The 21565-nt window shown below is 38.6% G+C and overlaps 1 protein-coding gene across 6 annotated transcripts in view; it reads left to right on the forward strand.

Moving 5' to 3' along the window:
• Positions 1-21565, forward strand: part of GABRB1 (gamma-aminobutyric acid type A receptor beta1 subunit) — a 119146-nt gene that overhangs the window by 76193 nt on the left and 21388 nt on the right. For all 6 annotated transcript variants that reach the window (XR_003526388.1, XR_003526389.1, XM_027635536.1 and 3 more), the window contains one exon: positions 13512-13594. Coding sequence is in view for 4 of the 6 variants with exons in the window: in XM_027635536.1 (XP_027491337.1) it covers positions 13512-13594 (83 nt within the window). In the remaining 2 variants the exon portion in view is untranslated. The remainder of the gene's footprint in view (positions 1-13511; positions 13595-21565) is intronic.

The raw sequence follows: 21565 nt of genomic DNA on the forward strand, positions 1-21565 counted from the left end.
CCAGTACATCTGCACATTCGCATAACATCCTGATTCCTCACTTTCCACAAGTGCACACGACCTTGCTGAATGTGCTCACACCACCATTCAGAACATGTCTAACCTTCACAATTTAAGTGAAAATCAAGCATTGTCTAGCCAGCCTTTCTATGAGAATACTCTAAATGCAGTTCTACAATCAAAAGTAATGTGTGAAGAAGTACCAAGAGATTTCATTCATACGCCTTCTTGGATTTCAGATATTAAAACCTGCCAGCCCTATAAGTTGGTAAGTATAAAAAAGTATGACTGTACTGCATAATGAGGCATGGAGTGGGCAACCTGAACTTTAAGCACCTAGTTGGACCTCTTACTCTCCTACTTCAATAGGTCCACCTTTCTGGCTGTCATGTATTCCATCCACTTGCAAAATGTTCTGTGTCAAGAAGAAATTAGAATGGCTAATGGATTTTGAGTAGGACCAGGCAATCTTTCTATGAAGTTTTTAAAATCAATGTATGTTTTGAAATTTAAAAAAATGGCAAAAAAAAGCAAATAGGCAAAATAAAGTCCTCCAAGATATCACAGAGAAAGCATTTATACAAACGTAAACATGCACCCTTCCTTATGTTATGAAATATGTATTTAATTCCCAAATAATATATATTTAATTACTGAAATAACACTGTGTATAAGAAGTATGCATGTTCTGTTTATGAAGTGACAGATGTTGTGCATTCAAGATGCTACACATCAGTCTGCTGGATCACTGGTGCACACAGCATTCAGTGAATATAAGAACACACTAAGTATCATTGTGTTAAGAGAAATTGTATTTTTGATATAAAGAAAGTCTAAGCCCAAATAAAATAGTATAAAGCACCAACATTGGAGTAAGTTGTTCTTACCTCTTAAGATATAAGTATAGTTAAAAAATTAAATATACATATTCTACTTTAGAACTGTTTACAATTTTTGTACGTTTTTATTCCCCATAAGACATTTTTGGTATGCAGAACTGCTACCCACCTTGTAAAACAGCTACCACTACTGAAAGACACAAACAGTGAAAATATTCCCCTCTCAACACATCCAATTACAAAATATCCACCCCCTACCCGTTCAAAGTTATCAATACTGGTTTAGTTAACAGACGTTTTAAGATAAAAATATCTCATTGTCACAAGCAACGATTTTCTTTTCAAAGCTCTGAGCTGCTCAGATGAAATCTGCATATGACTCATCTGTGTTGGCAGCCAGGAGACACTGAATGCTCTAAGTACAACTAAGGAACTCACTCTCTCGGGCTCACTCTCTTCTCCATCTTATGCAAACCCAGCTGAAGAACTGGATGAAAAGGACAAGCTCATATAAAACGTGCACACAGAGGAGTGCAGATATATATAGATATGTTATCTCCTAATCCACATCGTGCTGATTTAAGGTCTCTCCCAGTCTCCTCCAAGTTAACCATGACCATTTCTCTTCTAGAGACTACAGCTCTCTTATAGATGCTAACAAAGGTTGATTTGCTGAACACTTCCTAATCTATTTTAGTCACTATGAACTAGTTACCACATTACCCAACTTAAATACCAGTCAACAAAAACATGTTCACAAAGACTATTCAAGTTGTTTTCACATTAGTAGCTCTGCTGGTAGACAATAATAGATTTTAGTTTCCATGGAAGAAGGAATAAACTCAAGGATGGTAACCTATTCATGTAGTGCTGATGAACCTGGGAAAGGGCATATGTCTGCCTAACAAGGACCGAGAATTTTTTCACACAGCAGAAGAGGCATTTACAGGAGATATACTTGTCCAGAAAGGAGTAAGCACTGTTAGGGAAAAGTGCTGTGTAAGCCACAGGACAATATTGTCCCAGAGGCAAAGGAGTACACATCATTCATAAAACAATTCCGGTGCCAAATTAGAGGGTTAACTGTCAGAAAAACATTGTTCCCCAAAAACTTCCTATTTAGTAGTTTGCCCTACTACTCCCAAGTATTTTAAGACACGTTAATCAGGTTCTCAAAGAAACGTCATGAGGCAGTACTTGCAGTAGTATGAATGACAACCCAAAGGTCCTTCCCTTCCCACTACGTCTCAACTCGTTTTCTTATTAAAAAGAATGTCAGGGTACAATTTTTATTTCTATAATGTTTTAACTGACTCAACAGCAAAATTCAGAGAAAAATAAGGTGTAAGAACAACAAAAAAGCTGTACTGGCATAACAAACACCACAGTGTCCCAGCTTTATTTCAATGATCCTTTGAAGTAATACACTCTTTAAACTGATTCTCTGTCACAGAATCAGTCTTGAGACAAATGCAATGAAAACATTAATTTCCAATCCATTGACAGGGCATGATCATCAGTCAGTGTTCTACACAAAAATCACATCTGTAGGAGACATACCCAAGGCACGAGGGACGTGCCAGGGCTGAGAAGCCCAAAGGAGCATGCGTCTAAGTGGATAACACTATTGGTTAGAAGGTCACATGATATCAGGGTATAAAGGGAAGTGCCAAATTGAAACAAAGGCTCTTTGTCTCACCACCTCACAAGGAGCGTACATCATTCTTTACCATGTAAAGTACCAGCCATGCTACACGCATCAGCATCCCTCCCAAGTCAGAGGGGTGCAAAAAGGCAATCTAATTTCTTTGTTCATTTTTTACACTGGCAACGGGACCAATATTTTGGCAGCAACAAAAATCCTCTCACTGAGTTCCTAGTGCAGGTTTTCATTTCACTTTCAGTTCTCCAACAAAAGTCACCACACATGGTAGACTAGCTGCAGCAGCTCAGCTTCTTCAGATGCTCTCAAGTTTCCTCACATTATATGTATCAAGACATAATTACTCTGCCAGCTTTGCTGACTGGAATTATTAGTTTTCACATTGAACTACCTATCTGGAACAAATGAGGTGTACTTATTGTCTGGACAGGATGGGAGAACACGGGGAAACCATGAATACCAAAGACCTGAGAAAAAAACTGAGAAATCAATCATACTTTATATTAAGAATTGCTTGAGTGGTCTGTAAAGGCTTGATAATTTTAGTTAAGTGATAAAAGCCTATTTTAATGAGTATTAGGCCTTACAGTCAATTAAAAACATAAAGCAGTGCAATGTCATACCATAAGAAGCCATTTACTGGTGCTATTGCATTCTTTCCTAGATGATACACGTCATTAATGGATTTAATAGGTGAGCTCACTATAAAGAAGCGTAGCCATATAAATAACAACAGATTCAAGTGGAAGCCCTCTTTCTTTTGCATCAGGGATCCTTCTGCCTCTTACCTTTCCTTCTTTTCTCCACAGGACCCCTTTAGAAAATGCTGTCATCCCTCTCTGTTGCACTCTTCTAGGAACAAGGACTATAGTTTCAAACAATGTTCAACATGAAGTCCTAAAAATCTTAAGTCAAATTTCTCAGCAGTTAATTAGTTACCAATTTCCTCTTCTGTATAGCTAAATAAAAAGAAGCGAGGCTCATCTACCATCAGCCAAAACCTTAGCAATTCACATCTTAAACAGACGCTTAGCCTGGTCAGTCATCTGTTTCAAAAAAATCCAAAAACTAAAAACAAAACTCCAAACAAACAAACAAAAATCAACCAAACAAAAAACCACGGAAGTATATCTGGTGCCTGAAACAATATGTTTTTTACCATTTGTTTTGACCAAGCACAGCCTGAAGCCTTCCAAACCAGACTGGGTGTGAAAGGTGTTGCCTAGTTTCTGCTACTGTGTTGCCTAATTTCTGCTTCTACCAAAGAAGAGGGGACAACTGGACATGTGCGTGTCTTTCTTTCACACACAGTACATATGTTGGTGTCTAATTTGGTTTTATTTTGGAATAAAAAACAAAATAACGAACAACCCAAAAGGTGAAGATACTAAATTACATTAGCATCACTGCTGCCATCTAGCGGACCTCTATTCTCTCCTGAGCAGGATGGTTTTGTCTGTGGATATTACCTGCATCTGAGGAATTTCGGTTGTAACATCACCCTACTTGCATTTAGTCCCTTTTAGGACGTTTGTATAGAGAGATGGAAAAAGTTACAGATTTATCACCTTTTTTTTTTTAACGAAAACCACATTGAAAACCAGTTATCTCACTTCTCCCTTGGACCTTCCTTTATGTTAAGCACTTCCCATCTCGCTCACTCTCTTTTTTTTTTTATATCTTGTAACATCCTTGCTCTGTCAAACTAAATTACTATTTGCAGTAAATTTCAGCTCAAACTCTAAGACACTTTTTATTGAAGCATCTTGTTTGCCCTGGTATGGTTATAGTCCTTTTGGGATATATATAATAAAATTTATTTTCCCAGGTTTATAGCTGTGCAGTAAAAATTCTCACTATCCTGAAATTTGGCTTATAAGAATCAAAGATAGTGCTTTTTTCTAATATTTAAAAGGTTACCTTTTAAAATTTTAATGATTTTTTTTATATTTCTTGATATTTACAAGCAAGCCATTAATCTTCACTCTACTCTGAATTATTTCTGATACACTGCATTGAACAGAAATAAGGTCTTACATTATCTATAAGGTGTACATATCTGGCTTAAGGTTTTGATTTTAGAAGTTTCTTTTTTAGTCAGAGCAACATATTTTCTTGCAGACCTTTTCTCCCACCATCTCTCTCCTCATCTCCGTGTTTAAGGTCTCCCTTTCCCACTGCCTCCTATTTCCACTACTGTCCTGGACCTTCAGACTCTCCTCTTGAGGCAGAAGCCAGCAATTTTCTCATCCCATCCCTACTTTATGATAGTACTATGTAACTGTTCTCTGTAGAAGAGAATCAGACTATTCATCAAGGGTTTATTCCTTTAAATATATTAATGATGATTAATTTACTGACAATTACTTAGAGTGCTTAGGTAAATCTTCCAAGACAACTGAAATGTGATATCCCCTCCCCAATATATTTTCATGCCTACAGCACTTAAGTTGAAAATTATCTAACCTTTGAGACACTCCTGCTTGGCACTGACTGTAGAAGTCAATGTTCTCTGTGAAAAAAATATTAAAAAAACCAGTGATCTGCAGCTCTGGTCTTTTTAAGAAATTGCTAAACAGAACATAAAATACAAAAAACTTTCCACAAGCATTAACACATGCTTAACACACTTGATAACATCTATTTGCATTCAAAAGAGGAGTCAAAGAATGATACAATCAGCTTACATTTACAACAGATATCAAAGGAAGGGACAGTGATTCTGATTAAAGACGTCACTTGCTTCAGACAGTTTTTGGGCAGCACTGTCCTGTAGATCACCATTATTGCAAGCCCTCATTAGAAAACTCATAAGCTTCAAAGTGCTTCAATGAACTTCTGAACTTGGAATGCTTAAAGGAAGATCAGCAGTTACCTTCTCCAGCAAATAACACTTCATCATTAAAAAAACAACCAAATAAAACAAAAGCAAACAAACAGTAAAGGAGGTAAATGCAATCTGTAAGAGGGGTGTCATGGTTTGAGAGCCCCAAAATCCAATTCTCTGGTCCAAGTCCCCCTCCCACATCTCAACCCAGTGCTTGTTTCTGCTGATTCTCTCTTATCTCTTGGCTCTCTGCCACTTTCTCCAGCCAGTGTTGTTGTTTTTTGCCACTGCTTCTGCTGCTCACGGTGGAGAAAAAAAACTTCCAGCCTCTCAGTCACAGATCTCAGTCCAGTTTAACACTGTTTCCAAGTTTCTATGACCCCAGCCGGGGGCTGGGGGGCCGTGGTCCCTCAGAGGGGCTCTTACCCCTTCAGCTCATGGCTTTCACAACATGGCCACCTCTCCAACAACAACTACAACTACAACTTTCTTTTCTGGTCTAAGTGTGATATATTTATATTTTGCAGAAGCACTCAATGGCTCAAAACCTCAAGGGTCACCACCTCCTGGGGATTTAGCATTTTATAGCTTCAGGGAGAAAACTATTTCTCCCCACCACAAGGGGAGAAAAAGAATAAATAGCAAATGGATAGCAGGTTTCAAATTCACAGTCAGTTCAGTCTAGCATAAGAGTATTTACATTTGAATAGATGGTAGCACAGAGCTGATTCTCATGCTGTAGTCTTTCATAGTTTGCTCATCCGGAATTGCCAGAGATAAGGATACAGCCCTGCAGCTCCTCTGCCTTGAAGAATGCATTAGTTATTTACACCTGCTCCAACTCACAAAATGCCAGTGACTCAGTTCTGACAGCGTACAAGTCCAAGAACTCTCCTTTTTAATTTTGCGCATCTTGTCACTGGGTATATTTAAAAAAGAATTAAGGAGTTCTGAATTTTTTTCAGATATTTTGTGACGATGTCCACATCTCATCTCCCTGTCTACATGATCTCATGATTCAGGCTTTTAAAAATATATATTGCCATATGCACTATAAAGGTTACTATGCACTGCACCTACTTCTACTTGCCTTAGTCTGTGGATCCCACAATCTCTACTGACAGAATTTCATGTCACAGGAGTAGGTAACTCAGCAGGACTACTCATATAATTAGAGCTCTAAAGACCGAGCAGTGCTATAACTTGTGCACAGGTGCAAGAGACTAGATCAAATATTTGGAAATAGAAAACATTTCATGGGCATATAGGAATGAAATATCATGGATACACGTTCCTCTTTTTTAATCAATCTTGCTTTGTACCTGTAGTTCCTGTAGAAGACCAGACTATTTTCACCCATCTTCTACAGTCTGTTAAATCCTGTGAAGGAAATTAGATCTTGTTTCCCTGAGAAAGATTTACCCCAAAATCATTCATTGCATATGCAGGCTATATATATAAATGTGCTAGGTGAGTCAGACTCTGAAAAGAAGGATTTGGAGAAGTAAAGATTGCCTGCGATGGACCACAAAATGGTAAGGGGTAGGCCTGTACTTAAGTTGTTGACTTGATCAAAGGTGAGAACATCAAAAATTATGGTCAAATGTTAGACTAAAGGTCCATCTAGCCCATTATCTTATCCTCAGAACTAAGGGCAGATGTCTTGGGAAGGGCTCAAGATGATTTCTGATTTCTTGCTTCACCTTCTCCTCACCAAGCTGCCAGGTATCCTCAAAGAGAACTCATGGTTTTTAGGAAATGAAAAAGACACCACATAGCTTTGTTGGCACAAAACTGATGTAATAAACTAGTGCCTGGATAATGTTAAAGAGTACTAATTGAATCAAACTTAAGGGACTACAACAGCAAGAGGAGGCATATTCTTACTCCAATCGACATCTTCTGCATCAGATCAGTAACTATTTGGACATATAAAGGCACACTCACTAACCATTCTTTCTCTCTCAGATGGATGTCACACTGTGCATTAACTCGGTGGCTTTCCCCTGCCTAAGGCATACTAAATGTACAACACAGGATTAGGCTCTGCTGCTGAGATAGACAGGAAACATTATTTAAGAATAGCATTTTGGCTTTTCCAGGACTTCCCTCTGAGGCAAAGGTCAAGCAGCTTATCATCAATGAGCTGACTGTGGCAATTCAGTGGTGCATAACACTGAGGTGGGAGTAACTTGACAAAACTCATCACCTTGACAAAAGGTGAGCACTGCCTTCATCAGTCCTTCGTCATAATACTCCCTTCAGAGATGGTGCCATTAACCATCTTTAGGGCTCAGCAGTGAACCCAGCTGATAAACCATGTTAAACCAATCTAACAAGAACAACAGTCAACGCAGGCAAGTTCTACCTTATTTGGCTTGGCAGATGTTAAATTGATATGGCCAGGGGGAAATAGGAATGGGATAAGAAGTGTCTCAGGGGAGCTACAGGACAACATGGCAGCCAGGGATATGGATCTGGGTTCTGATATCAAACAGTTGCCAGGAGATTAAGTTCCCTGATACCACTGAAGTTAAATTACATTGATTTAATAAAAGCAGTGTTTTACCTGCTTCCAGTATATACTAGATATATACTAGATATATATCTATATATATACTATATATATACTAGATATATACTAGATATATACTAGATCTATACCAGCTCTGCAGTAGCTAAGAGAAACATGCTTATTCTTTATTTGATGTGCAGATTTTATTTAGCTTTTAAGGAAAAAAAATTAGTCCATCCCAATTCATAAATTCATATAAATTTATAATTTATACTCTGTTGACTGACAGAAAAAGAATAAACATATTAAAATTTGATACCTGTCCTCTAAATGAAGGAAACATTTCACAACAGAATTTGCATTGTTTAGCTCTGATCATCTTCACATTTAGTTGTTATGCCTGTCTTAAATATTGCTTCTTATCAATTCTTATCCAAGAATTGAGAATCAGCTTTTTGGCAGCATTTTGAGGAAACACTAAAAGTACTGAACCACAAATCCACTTCCTGTACTCATTCTGAACTTACTTTAAATGCTCATCAGTGATTTAACCCAGAATATTAAGCTTTACCATTTGTTCCTACAAAACCTGTTGCCCTGCAGGGAAATTTCTGACAGTATTACTTATTACTTATTATTAAGGAAGTCAGTTTTGCAAATACTGGATGTCAGTGTTTTCTTTCATATAATTTTATTTTTAGCAAAAAAACCCTTGCTTTTACAGTAAGAATATGATATTCAGAGAGTAAGGCATCAAAGCTAAGCTATGGATCAGATAGCTTGAACCCCAAGCCACAATTTAAAAAAAAAAAAAAAGTTAATTTTGCTTTTATGCAAATGCTATTTATCTTGTCTTTTGGCGGTTCAGACTTCATTCCACCCCTGAATGTCTGAGTACTGACATGAATGAAATTAAGTAGTGTAATCATATATCTCTATCTAACTGCTTACCTTCTTTGCATAATCCCATTTTTTTTTCATTTGTATCCAAATGAATCTGAAGAATGTAAGGACAGTATGGTCAAAGTCACTGTACAAACAAAATACATTAGCCCCAACAGCAGAATTTAAAACATATTTTAAGAATGGAAAGCCTGGAAGAAACATATCCTACTTTGAAATATAAATAGTTCTGCTTCAAATGTAGGATTAATCCTCCACCTAAACATTTACAGAGGCTCCTGATATTCAGCCATTGCCACAAACTGCTTGTGTGAAGGACTTTCAGGTCTAATCCTCTTGAATACAGATTTACTGCAGTTTTGCCCTACCTTCAGAGTATTTCCTTCCCCTTCCTGCCATTACACTCCTGTATTCTGCATTTGAATGTCTTTATTTTTAACTGATGTGCAAGCCATCAGTTACTCTCTCCTCTGAGAGAGTACAACCACTAACAGGTCTGGGATTTTACCGTATGTATAATAAAAGACTTTATTTTTTTCGTTGAGACAATTACTATGATTGCATCTAGGTTTAATTTATCTCCTTAAACAAGTTTTGTGATTATCCAGAGCATAATACCATTAACAATTTTATACAGCTGAGCTCTACTATGAGGGAGAAAGAAATGCTTGAAAAGCAGATTTATGAATTACAGGCAATGAATGTTGCTGGATCGTGAAGACTCCTACAGCAATTACAAGTAGCTAGTTTCAAGAAAGCCTAAGATTCGCAATAAATTTTAAGCACCTCCAGCTTTAGGAGGGACAACATTGTGTCCTCCCTTCAGGGAGGAGCCTCCAGCAGCTCCCATTGGCCTTTTCCCATTCACATGGCCCAGGCTCAGCTGCCTCTGACAAATCCTCCAGCAGGGCACTACACCACTTCCAAAACTGTGGATATACAAGTGAAGCATGATCGTTTCTCCTGATGCTGGAAGCCACAAGTTTCAAGCTTCTTGACAGATACCTTCCACTACCTACCACTGTCTTTCCTGTCTCAGGTTATGCAGCCCTTATCTCTGCAAACTTCAGCAAAAGCCCTTTAACTCCCGTGGAAGCACCTGCTTGCTATTGCACCAGAGAACCACAGTAGCATTCAGCACTGCTGCTAAGGGGTTGCAAGAGTCATGAGGGGAAAGCTGCTCCCCACCTTCCCCAAAGTATGAAGAATAGTTCTAAAGCACAGAGGCTGCCTCACAGGTCCTATACGGAATACAAAACATACCTGAGGGAGGCAGAGAGCATAGATGAAGTGCTTTGTTTTGCCTTTCCTTGTAGCATCACAAGGAGTGATTAACCAGGATGAAGGATGAGAAATTACCAATAGGCAGGCCAGGCAGATTTGGATCACTTACTACTGCCAGAAAAAATTAACTTATTTTTTTTGTTAACTTTCTTCTCCATAATCCAAGCATTTACTTCCAGACCCCACCTGCAATTAGCAGTACAGTGTCTTAGTAATGCATACATTAACTTTTGTTCTTGGATTATATTAGAGATCAGAAACAGCAAAAAATGCAGTGCGCCAAAAACTGCACAAATAGTGAGAAGACAATGCAGTTGTCAGAATTCATGTCTGGGGGGAAAATTATGTAGAGTGTTTAAATTCCAGGTATGAACAACTGCATTATTTACTACTACACTATTAATTTGCATTGATGTTATGTTATGATGTTATGAAAAATAGCTAATTGCTGTTACTTATGTAACTTATGTAAAAACTGCAGAAGTCAGCCGTATAGATACACTGGCCAATAGAAAATAGCTTAAACACTGTGCTCAAATGAGTGGTTAAGGTAACTCAAAGAATCACTGTTAAATGTATTACTAAAAGCAGGTTTTATATAAATTTATGAATGTACAACTTCACAAAGTGCTATGGAAAGGTTTACTCTATTATTTATTTCATAGATGAAGCATACAAAGGAAAATCTGACTAGAATCAATTTAGAATTATTTACTCAGAAGTGGGGGATACAAAAGAGTGAAGAAGAATAAGGGAGACCCTCTTGTTGAGTCACGAAGTTCAGGAGGGGCCCTTTGCTTTCTAAATTCCTGACAGAGCCTAGGTGAGGCTGAGTCCAATTTCAGTACCATATAGTTTAGTCTAAAGGCTTTAGCTGCACTTATTAATTGACTAATTTAGCATTGGTAAAAGGATTCAGTAGAATTTACTGCAGTTAACACAGTGACTTAATTATAGATCCAAGAAGCAACATTAATGTTAGACTTGCTATAGTGTGTTTCAGTCAATTCACGCACACAAACATATACAGACATAAAGCTGTGTATACAAAAATTTACCAAGGTATACCTGTTGAAAATTCCCCTCAAGTTCAGTGAAATACTAAGGCAAAAATACTAAGGTCAAATGCCTTGTCATTTCTCAATGGGTGAGACTTGAACCTTGAGTTAGGGGAGGGGGGAGTCAGACCATGTCCCACCATCAGTTTTCAGTGACGGTTCTGCCAGTATTGCAAATTTGAGAGTTGGTGAGCTCTGAACAGCTTCCCTGTCAGAGAGAGATGCTGCTGCATCCCACTGCACTCCAGGAGAGCTCAAAGGGCCTCACTTAAAACAGCCGCTTATAGGGTCGCAAAATGCTTGTTGGCTTCCATCCTGGCTGTAATCCAAGCTGGTAATTACTGGAGTTTTTAAAAACTTCAGTAACAATGGTACTGTTTCGCTCAGGCTACAATTCAGGTAAATAAGGTTCCAAAGCTGTCAGAGGATGGATGATTATCTCTCATTCTCCTTTTTGGTCAGGCAACAGAAGTCCCTTGTACAGGCAGTGCCACCCCCACCTTAGCCAAGCAAGAGTTTCTGGCACAGTCAAAGTACACTTCACCACTCAACTCGTTACTCAAAAGCAAAAGCCTAATGGGAGTTCCTGAAATCACAGAGCAGTCTGAGGATGAGGCAGGGGTGTGTTGCACCTCTGCAGTGGTTTAGAAAACACTATGTCAACTTCTATTTCTGTACATAAAAAAAATCTGGCTGATTTAGGTGAACTAAATTACCATAGAAGCCAATTTATTAATTGGGAACAAAACATTGCCCTATGAAACCTTCATTAAAAAAGCATTTAACTGTGACTAATGTTAGTATATTATTACGTATGATCTTAAGCATTATTAAGCAGACATCTGACAAATTAATGCTGCATGTCTTCTCAATGCCTGTCAGTAAGGTGTAGTTGGTACATGGCTAATCTAAATGAGGTCCTACTGCAGCTGAAGCCCTTGACCTTTTTTATGACAAATGCAAAACCTGTTAAGACACATGCATTTCAATTTAATGTGACAAAAATCTGCCTGAGAAAATGTATAAATATACCATTTTCATGGCACTTTGCACAGTATTCCAGAATGGTTTCATGGACTGGTTCTCATTACAGCTATTTCTAGTCCTTATACTTAGATATGACAGATGAATTTTGTAGACTTAGGATATTTTGAAGCATGTCACAGTAATAAAGCAGTTGGTGACAGCAAGGATTGTTACCCCAATACAGCATGTAAGGGTGCCTTACTTTCAGCACATCAAAAGTAAAATCTCAAAATGTGTTCCTGTGGTATTAATTAACATGGAACTGGAACAACAGGATCGAATCCACATCAAGAAAAGAGGTTATCTGCCTTTCTCTGGTAGAAATCGTTGGAGAGAGGAGGGGAGAGAGAGACCAATAAAATTACAAATCAAGTTTGACCATTCACAGCTTCGAAAGTTTTGTAAGCATTTAAGAACCCATCTATCACCAAAAAAAAAAAAAAAAAAAAAAAAAAGAAAAAGAAAAAAAAGAGGCAAAAAACTTTTGTGAGTTTGAAAACACCAATATGATTGTCTTTCTTAAAGGGACCTTTAAGAAAGCTAAAATTTGACCCCTATCCTCATGAAGTCTCTTAACCTTCCTCCCACATGTCACAGGCTTATCAGTAAGTATTTGTTCAGATGCTCTGTGATTTATGGTATAACAAAGGGAGAGGAATTGCTTTTCAAAAAGTCTTAGGCTATGGAGAATATCTTTAGAGACCATGTATCAATTCACATGCCCTCTAGAAGGAGCAAGGATCTGAAATATCCAACCTGCAATCACAGTTACTCTCAACATTCATGAAGTAGCCACCATACGATGTTATATTTCACAAGTGTTTGATTATCTCATGCCATTATTAAGAGGTGATGTTCAATTATCATAATTAATGATAAACTGATCATGAAACCATAAAGATAATTAAAGATAAATAAGATATTACCTGTATTTCTACCGCATGGATGAAAGTGCACATACCTATCAGACAAAATTAAAACAACAGTAAGTGACAATAAAATGAAAAAAGAAAGCTGTCAGCAGTATGAGTTATAAATAAAAAATTCTCAAAACAATTTGAAGGTGTCTGAAATAGGAACGTTAAAAATAAGATGCCCAAACAGAAATATCGCTGAACGTTCTCCAAAGCACTTTTGCACATAAGGTTTTCAGTCAAAATCCTGCTCTACAATATTCAGTGTATGCTCTGATGCTTTATACATTAATCAGTATATTGTGCTGTATAAATTATTTAATCATGATTTACAAGCCTTAAGAATCCTGTATGCCAGGAATCCATGTGCAGAACCATTCTACATTTAAACAAAGAGAAAAGCCACTATAGAAAATCTTGCCACCTCAAATAAGTAAAATGTGGTTTCAAGTCTCATTATTTTTTTCACCCTCCTCTTACAGGATCACAACAACAGCTGCTTGCATGATGGACCTACGCAGATATCCTCTGGATGAACAAAACTGCACACTAGAAATTGAAAGTTGTAAGTTATTGGAGGGAGAGGGTTGGCCAAATGACAGCTGAGGACTGAAAGACATTGACGGGTTAGGCAAAACAGCAGCAAGTTGTTGAAACACTGTGTGTCCAGTGAGTTTGCACACTGAACATACCCAATGTATTTCCGTAATACATAAGCCAAAATATGTTTCATTCACAATATCGGTTGATCCAAGCTTGTAAGATATCTTTCAGAATCTCTTGTCGAGCAAGTGAAGAGTTTATTTCTTGATGATTAACTCAGAGGACAGCAACTGAGTACTGTTCATCTTCAGTGCATAATCACTGCAGAACCTGAACTAATTACTTCATCTTGGTGCATTCAACTCTAATATGTCTAACATCTGTCCCACATGGTGGTGGCAGGATTGATCAATTGCTTTCACCAGATCACTTGGAGGTTATAAGAGGAAACAACTTGATCCTTCAGGACCAAGGTTAATGAGAGCTTTGTCATTGTCTTCCATAAGCATAGGAACAAGGTGTGTGCTTATAAATTTTTGTTATTAACACAGTCTCTATATCCTTTATGATAGTAGCTTTTAGAGAAATGACTGCTAAAGATTTTTGAAAAGAATCTTTATTCTGTTGTTGGTCAGACCAGCTGCTGCCACTGACTGCAGAGGAGTCTGTCTAAACAAACTGGTTGAGACTACTTAAAGTCCAAGGCAAAATAATGCTGAAGTTGTCATAGAATTTCCATTTTTCACGTTGCAACTGTTGTGCTGAGTCAAGAAATCTTTTTTTTTTTTAATAATACTTCCCTCTAAAATATGAGGTTCTAGAAAGGATTAACAGATTTCCCCAAGTACAGCATTTTTGTTTCCGTTTACTGCAGAGAAAGAACAATTTTAATATTTGATGGATAGTTTGAAGTTTTAAATAAGCAGAGAAAAAAGCTGATCCATGATTAATGAAAATAATTTCCTAGTATTTATGTCATTAACAAAAGCAATATTTTTATTGTTTGTAGCACATCCCAAGGAAATAAAATCTCTGAGCAGTCCAGTAAATATAGCTTTCATTCTGCAGAAATTCATGATATAAGATTTTGCTGTGGACTGAAAGGAGGTTGACATCCCCAGAACCTCACAGCATCACTTTTCAAAGGAATTTTGTTACTCTTCAGTTGCCTAGAACTGACAAATAAAAAACATTTTCACAGCGTCAAAACAATGGAATAATCGCATATAAAATGTTTAGTAGTATTGTAACAAAATAAAAAATTCTAAACCAAAGAGGACAAGGTAACTCTGTAGCCTTAAAAAATGTTGGGAAAGATTTCAGTTTATTCTGAATTGCAGAGGTTTTAATCGACTGTACATACATAAATGTAATATATCTCAACATATCTGAGGTGGCAGTTGTCACGCACTGAAAAAAAAATAGAGCACTCATAGGCTTACAAGAGCCCAGCAAAAGAGGAGCTCTCGGCCTAATGTTTATAGTAATTTATAATTTCTACTTAATGCCGCCAGAAAAAATGCCTTATTTAAGGAATTTAAATGGCCAAATACCTTCAAAATTACTTTCCATACTGAAGTAAGTCAGTGAAAGGGCAGCTTTTAATTTAGATTTTATATTGTTTGGTAAGAAACTCAAAATGGTTTCCCAAGAATTATTTGCTTTTCTTCCTTTTCCTGGAAAATCTCTTTACAGTAATTTTATACATTTTCTGTCAGATTAAAAGCAACAAACCTTTTATTCCACCAGCAAAAGACTTTAATCAAGTAAACATTCACACTCAGCTTAATGATAATTATTTTTACTTGAGAGCCTTGTCTGAACACTACCTGCTCATTTATTCCTTTAGAGATCTAAAAATGCTGGGGTTTTTTTGTTTTGGTTTGGGTTTTTTTTAAGATCCTAGTGTTTTGGCATTGCATGCTGACATGTCAGAAAGAAAAGCAGGGAGGCAGTTTTGTCATGGTTCCCCATGAAACACCTCAATAGCTGCAGTGCAGAGTCTCCACAGTAGCTTATTCTTTGTTCACCATTCAACTCGTTCACGAAAGTGTCTGGAAGGACATACTGGTTGTGCACCATATCAAACCCCCTCAACAGACACAGTAGCATGGCAAGCTGGGCCAAGTTTGTGTTCATGTGATGAATATTTGTGTTAGATCAACATGCATTAATCTTCCCTATACATCTGCTTTCATTTAGCCTGTCCATATCTCCATTGCCCTGAGCTGACTGAAGCACCACAAACCCACACTCCCATGTATGAACACATATATAACCATTTTCTTCTCCTTCCTGAGAAGCAGAGGCAGTAAGCAACTCTAGCTTCCTTTTCCAGTGCTGCCCATCACCGTACTGATCTCCTCAGTCACTTTCTGAGAATTCAAAATTCTGTCTGACTGTCATAATGCACCAATTTACGGGACCTAAGAAGTTGCTTGTTGGGATACATGATTGTCATCCCATCCTTGGACTTTGCAGTCTCCTGCATTTTTTGGCACAAACCAGTTTTCTTGATGTTGTTTGCTGCTGCTTAGCTCATCTTCTGGCTTAAAACTATTAAGGCATGCAGTGGATATATTTGGGGAATGAGTCATACATTGTGTTTCAAAATAAAGTGCATGACACATCTCCTCAGTAGCTTTTCTACCTGATCAGCAGAGGAAATGGATATATACTGTACCACAGCAATCAAAATGGGTGATGATACTGAAGTTGCCTTCATACTGAATTCATACCTGTATTATTTGCTGGGAGGTAGTTGATTTGAAGTCTCCGTCTCAATCATGGCTGACACTGATCAAAGTACATAAGCATTTATCAGCTAGCAGCTCAAATAACAAATCAGATGGATATTTGACTGGTTTACACCTCTTTATTCACAAGCTTTCACATAAATGAATCTTTTTAGGGATAAATGTTCAGTGAGAATTACTATCAGTGAGACCTCATCAAGAATCAAAATTAGGATCAGACGGAATAAGCAATTAAAATGCTAACACAATCAGAGATGAGAGGATACCATGTAAATCACGTGGCCAGTCGTACATCCCCAAAAGAAAATTGCTTTTCTGACCTTTTGAACACCCATATAAATAATTCATGTCTCCAGAGATACATATGTTGATATGTTAGTACTTGTTGAGCTGATTACAAATTGCCAACAGGTCAAAAATGGAGACAATTATTTCTCATGAGTACTTAAGTCAGTTCTACTATCAACTGAATGACAAAAGCACAGACATGTGCTGAAAGCCCAGAGGTAGTATATGCATCAGGGGCATTGGCATCTTTGACAATTCTCCACCTAAAATATAACTTCTATTGCACCACAGTTCTTCTCCTCTGCACCTCTAAAACTCTTGAAAATTATTGATCATACTTGGAAGAACAGAGTTCAGAAGGGCAGGCTGACTGCTTCTTTCTCAGGCATTTGAGTACAAGTAAGCCACTCTTACTTGTGTACTCTGTACTTAGTATTACCTGCTAATCCACTTGAAAGTTACAAGGAGAAAGAATGGAGAGGGTGATTAAAGAGGTGATAACCATGACACTGCTTCTCTGCTCATGCCACATGTATTAGGCATGTGGTGTTTCCTTCCATGACAGAACTGGTTTATAAGAATCCCACCCTTAAGCTCTCCTTCCAGCTCCTGCATCACCCTTCAGCTATTAAACTTTCTATTGTGCCAGTATACAAATATTCACAGAGCCAGGATGAACATGAAACTGTTAATATTTTTTTGATAAAAAAAAAATATCCCTTTGGTAGAAAGGCTTATCCACCTCAATTTTGGGAGAGACAGGAATTAAATAAACCCCAGGGAAGAACTGTTCCTTAAATAAAAGGGCCAGGGAAGGTGGTGCTGTAATCACGAAGCATTTCTGGAACAGCCTGTGTAATGGCAAGCAGCATTTCTCACCACTAGACAGATCCTGTGCAGTATGGGCACTGACAAACCATTTTCAAAGCACTGGAAAGTAGTTTTGTTCATTTTTATACTGTGTACAGTTATATGGCTTAACCCATGTGGCACCAGCTTCCAGAGCAGTACTGTTGTACTGTGAGAGCTGCAGGATTTCCTTTGTTCCTAAAGGATGTCAGGCAAGTGGCTTCTGAGCGAGTCGTTTTTCTGTCCCAGGGTGCTTCCCTACCTCTGAAACAAGCAAGCTGGAGACACATTTTCCTCTCCAAAATCTGGGTGCTCCCCACTGCATCCACAACAACTCTGTAGCTCTGCAGCAGTGCCAAAGCAATGCTGAAGTACACACTACCTGGCCCTCTTTTGAGTTTCCATGTGTTTTTAAGGGTGACTTACTCCTGCTGCAGAAGGAGCATGTGCCAGAGGAACCAGAAGTCCCACAGATTAATTGCTCAAAGAATAGATGAACATCACACTATTTGCAAGTTGTAAGGCAGTGGGCCATTTCAGCTCACAGGGATGCTGTGGAAATTAGCCCAAGACAATCCCTGAAAATCTAAAATGCTAAGAATTGTTCCTTAATAATACTTACCAGTGAGTAATTTCAGGCCTTGCAAATAGCGGCAAAAAAACTGTGTGACAGAGGAATGGAAAAGAGCACAAGGAATCAAACACTGCCCTAATATCAAACCTCCCTGGCAGTACAGCAAAGGCATGGATAATGCATGTCTATATTGAGCCAGCAGATTATTTTCATAAAAAAATTGCATTTCCAGCTTTCCAGAAACTGTCTTACAGGACTGTGGAAGCCATATATGCACAGCTGTCAACCAGAGAAATGTATACATTTAGGAGGAGAGCATTTCGGCTGCACGTGTTCCTTCACACACATTTTTCACAGCTTTTCTCAAGCAGTTCACCTTATTCCAAATTCTGCAGTGGCAGGTGGGGAGACCGTATCAGACATTTTGCACCTGTTCCAGTGCCTAATATCATGATGGCCACTGGAAACTTCAGTGTACAAAATCACAGGATTTTATAACTGGAACTGCTTCATCAGCAGAGCTGGGATCTGTAACAATCCATTTCTCACAGATTAGCATATATTGGGAAAGAGGAGACTTCATACTTGGCTGGAGGTTACACAGACTGCATGGAGCTCTCACATGAGCTCTGGTGGATGTCAGTTTGGCAATTTAAGATCTTAAATCCCCCAGCTATTAATTCTGCTGTACCAGGTAGCCTCTGGCAAGGGCTACAGTTGCTATGACAGTTCAGAACCAAGTGCCTTGGCACATGTCTGCTGTCCCTGGCAGCAGCTATGACAGGCTCTGGACTGGGTGAGATGCAGGCACACATCTTAGCTGATAAAGCAGCAGACAGGAGGAGGATGCAAACAACCAGGAACAGTAGCATGAAACTGCTACAGCTGTATCACCCAGAGCTTGTCTGTCAGAGTTCTGACTGCACACAGCTGCCCCACTCTAGCATCTCTCATTACAATCACAAGTTGCTGACCTCATCACACTACCTACAAGATAAGACAGATACTGTTATTACTCTAATACTCTTCATCCCTCTGAGGTCGCCAGTATCACAATCCCACCATGACCTTGTGGACTAAGCTTGCACCTGGCTTTCACTCATCAGAAAATAATGGTGTGCCAACAGCATCACTGACAATAAATTAAATCCCCATTTAGGGTTTTACTTACAGCATCTCCCAGACTTCAGTGAAATATGTTTCACTGTCACAAGACAGGGAGGGTCAGGCTGGTCTGCAATTTGGCAAAGTTATTTACTTATTGGCAAGCTATTATGTGTTTTACAACAGGTCTGGGCAGATTATCAGAACTGTCCTTTTGGTCTCAAAAATCTGTGTCTCTATGACAACTGGAAAGCTGCAGCATGATTCAGGGATTGACACGGCAACACCGAACCATGCTTTAGTCTTGTCAGCAGCACTCTTAGACACCACTTGCATGAGCGAACTGAACAAGCTCACAGAAACCTGAGAATACAGCTGAGGAAAAGAGGAAGATTTACTTAGTTCGATACAGTATAAAAAATGGCAATTCTGCCTTGATTCAGCTGGTTTTTTGGCTGTCTGTTCTTCATACAGAAATAGATCTAACACTAAATATATGTAATGCTTCGATGAAAGCACAACCAACTTATAGTGATATTACAGTAAATCAATAAAATACTTCACTCAAACCTCTACATAGTTTGTTGTCAGAAAAAAACAACTGAGTTCATACCTGAACATTCATTATCACCTTTGTTGGCACAGAGCTATCTGACAGAATGAGATTTGAACAGATTTATCACAGTTCCCTGCTTGAGACAAGATTGCATTGATCCAGGGTATGATTGCATTTAAACTACCAGTGATGTACGAACCTACACATCAGACAAATAGGGATATTTTTTTAGAGATGAAAAACTGTCTTAAATCCAAGATTTCCTATTCAGCTCTTCCTTTACCAGTCTGCAGGCACCAGATATCTAGTAATTTATTCATGCCTGGCAATAAAAATTCACTAATGAATATTATTGCTCTGGTACCTGAGGCTGCAAGATCTTTGAGCTGGATCCACTTATGTATTTTCCCTAAAGTATCCAAAACCACTAAAAGGGCATCTGGTCTCATCCTGCTTCTCCTCACCAAGCATATCAAATTGCTTCCACAGAAGGCATAATCTCTCCCTTCTCAATGGAGCTTATTGGAGTATTTTGAAAGCCAGTTGCGAGGCTCCTTCCCAATTAAAAAAAAAAAAAAACCACAAAGGCTGGAAGGATGACCAACCCAATGCCTTTTTTAAGAGCTTCCATTTCTGATGTTCCTAATGAGGGTAGCTCTCCCCCCCACAGTTGCTTAGGTTTTGCCACATCTGTAAATGAAGAGCTTCTCTCACTCACCCCGTCAGACTGCCCCTGCTCCCTCACGAGACCTGTCAGCCATAAACCCATGTTCTGGCATATATTGCTTCCCATGGGCCCTGCAAACCCTGGGGAGGAATAACTCTCATTTTCTCCACTTTGACTTGTCTCTGGTTATTACAGCATAGCACTGGGAATAAAAGCTCTCTTCTGCTTCTGACCAACTCCTTTAACTGTTCTAAAATACATACTCAGCCTTAAATTTCTTTCAAACTTGGTGGACTAAGACAAGAGAGAGAGGTATGAGTTCCAAAACTCAGATCACTCAAAGAGTGCATCTTTCTGAGATTATTAACTATCTGAGTGTAAAAGGCAGAAGGGTTCCAACCTGTACATCTTGTCTTAATCTACCACCTCTAAGTGATAGGTTGTTCTTAACACCTCATCCCACTCACAGTGTTCACAACGCACCAGTGTGCAGGTGAGTCTCCATCCATGCCTGTCTCCTCTCCCATTGCTGCCTGTGCTATGACATGCACAAAATGCCTTATTTCACAAAGACTTTTCTCTGGATCAAATGCCAGATTCAAGTGACTAGCTCCCACAAAGCCCAGCAGAAGGACAGTTAACAGCAGAAAATAGAAAAGCACACTTCATTATAACACACTCATAAAATAAGCAAGACAGTACCATGGGAAACATCCCAGCAAGAGCAGGAATGGAGAGCAGCACAGAAGGCTGCAGAATTTATCCCATATACAGCCAATTGGGACAACAAAGTGACTACTCTCTGGGCAACACATTTTGCAATTTCAAACTCACCTTAATAATTTCTTAAGACATTCAGATAATACACCCTAGATTACTCGATATACCCTGTGCAGAATACACACATGGAGTTTGTATCATTGCAAATACACTCTCAGAAGGATCAGCCGTGGAGACTCTGCATGCACACAACAATCTGTAGATCCACATTAACTTCTGACATGCCATCCTTCTGAGCTGCAGAGAACATGCTGGCAGAAAAACAGGAGAGGTTTTAAAATTACAGCATGAGCATCCACAGTAGGAGATTTAAGCATCACAGGAACAGAAAGACTAGCACAGTGCTGTGAAGTCAAGCAAGTTGTTTTTTAGATACTCCAAGAGGCAGATTCACAAATAGCTTGTTGATACTGAAACTG

Source organism: Corapipo altera, unplaced genomic scaffold, assembly GCF_003945725.1.
Source record: "Corapipo altera isolate COAL_440 unplaced genomic scaffold, ASM394572v1 22b, whole genome shotgun sequence".
Classification (NCBI taxonomy): domain Eukaryota; kingdom Metazoa; phylum Chordata; class Aves; order Passeriformes; family Pipridae; genus Corapipo; species Corapipo altera.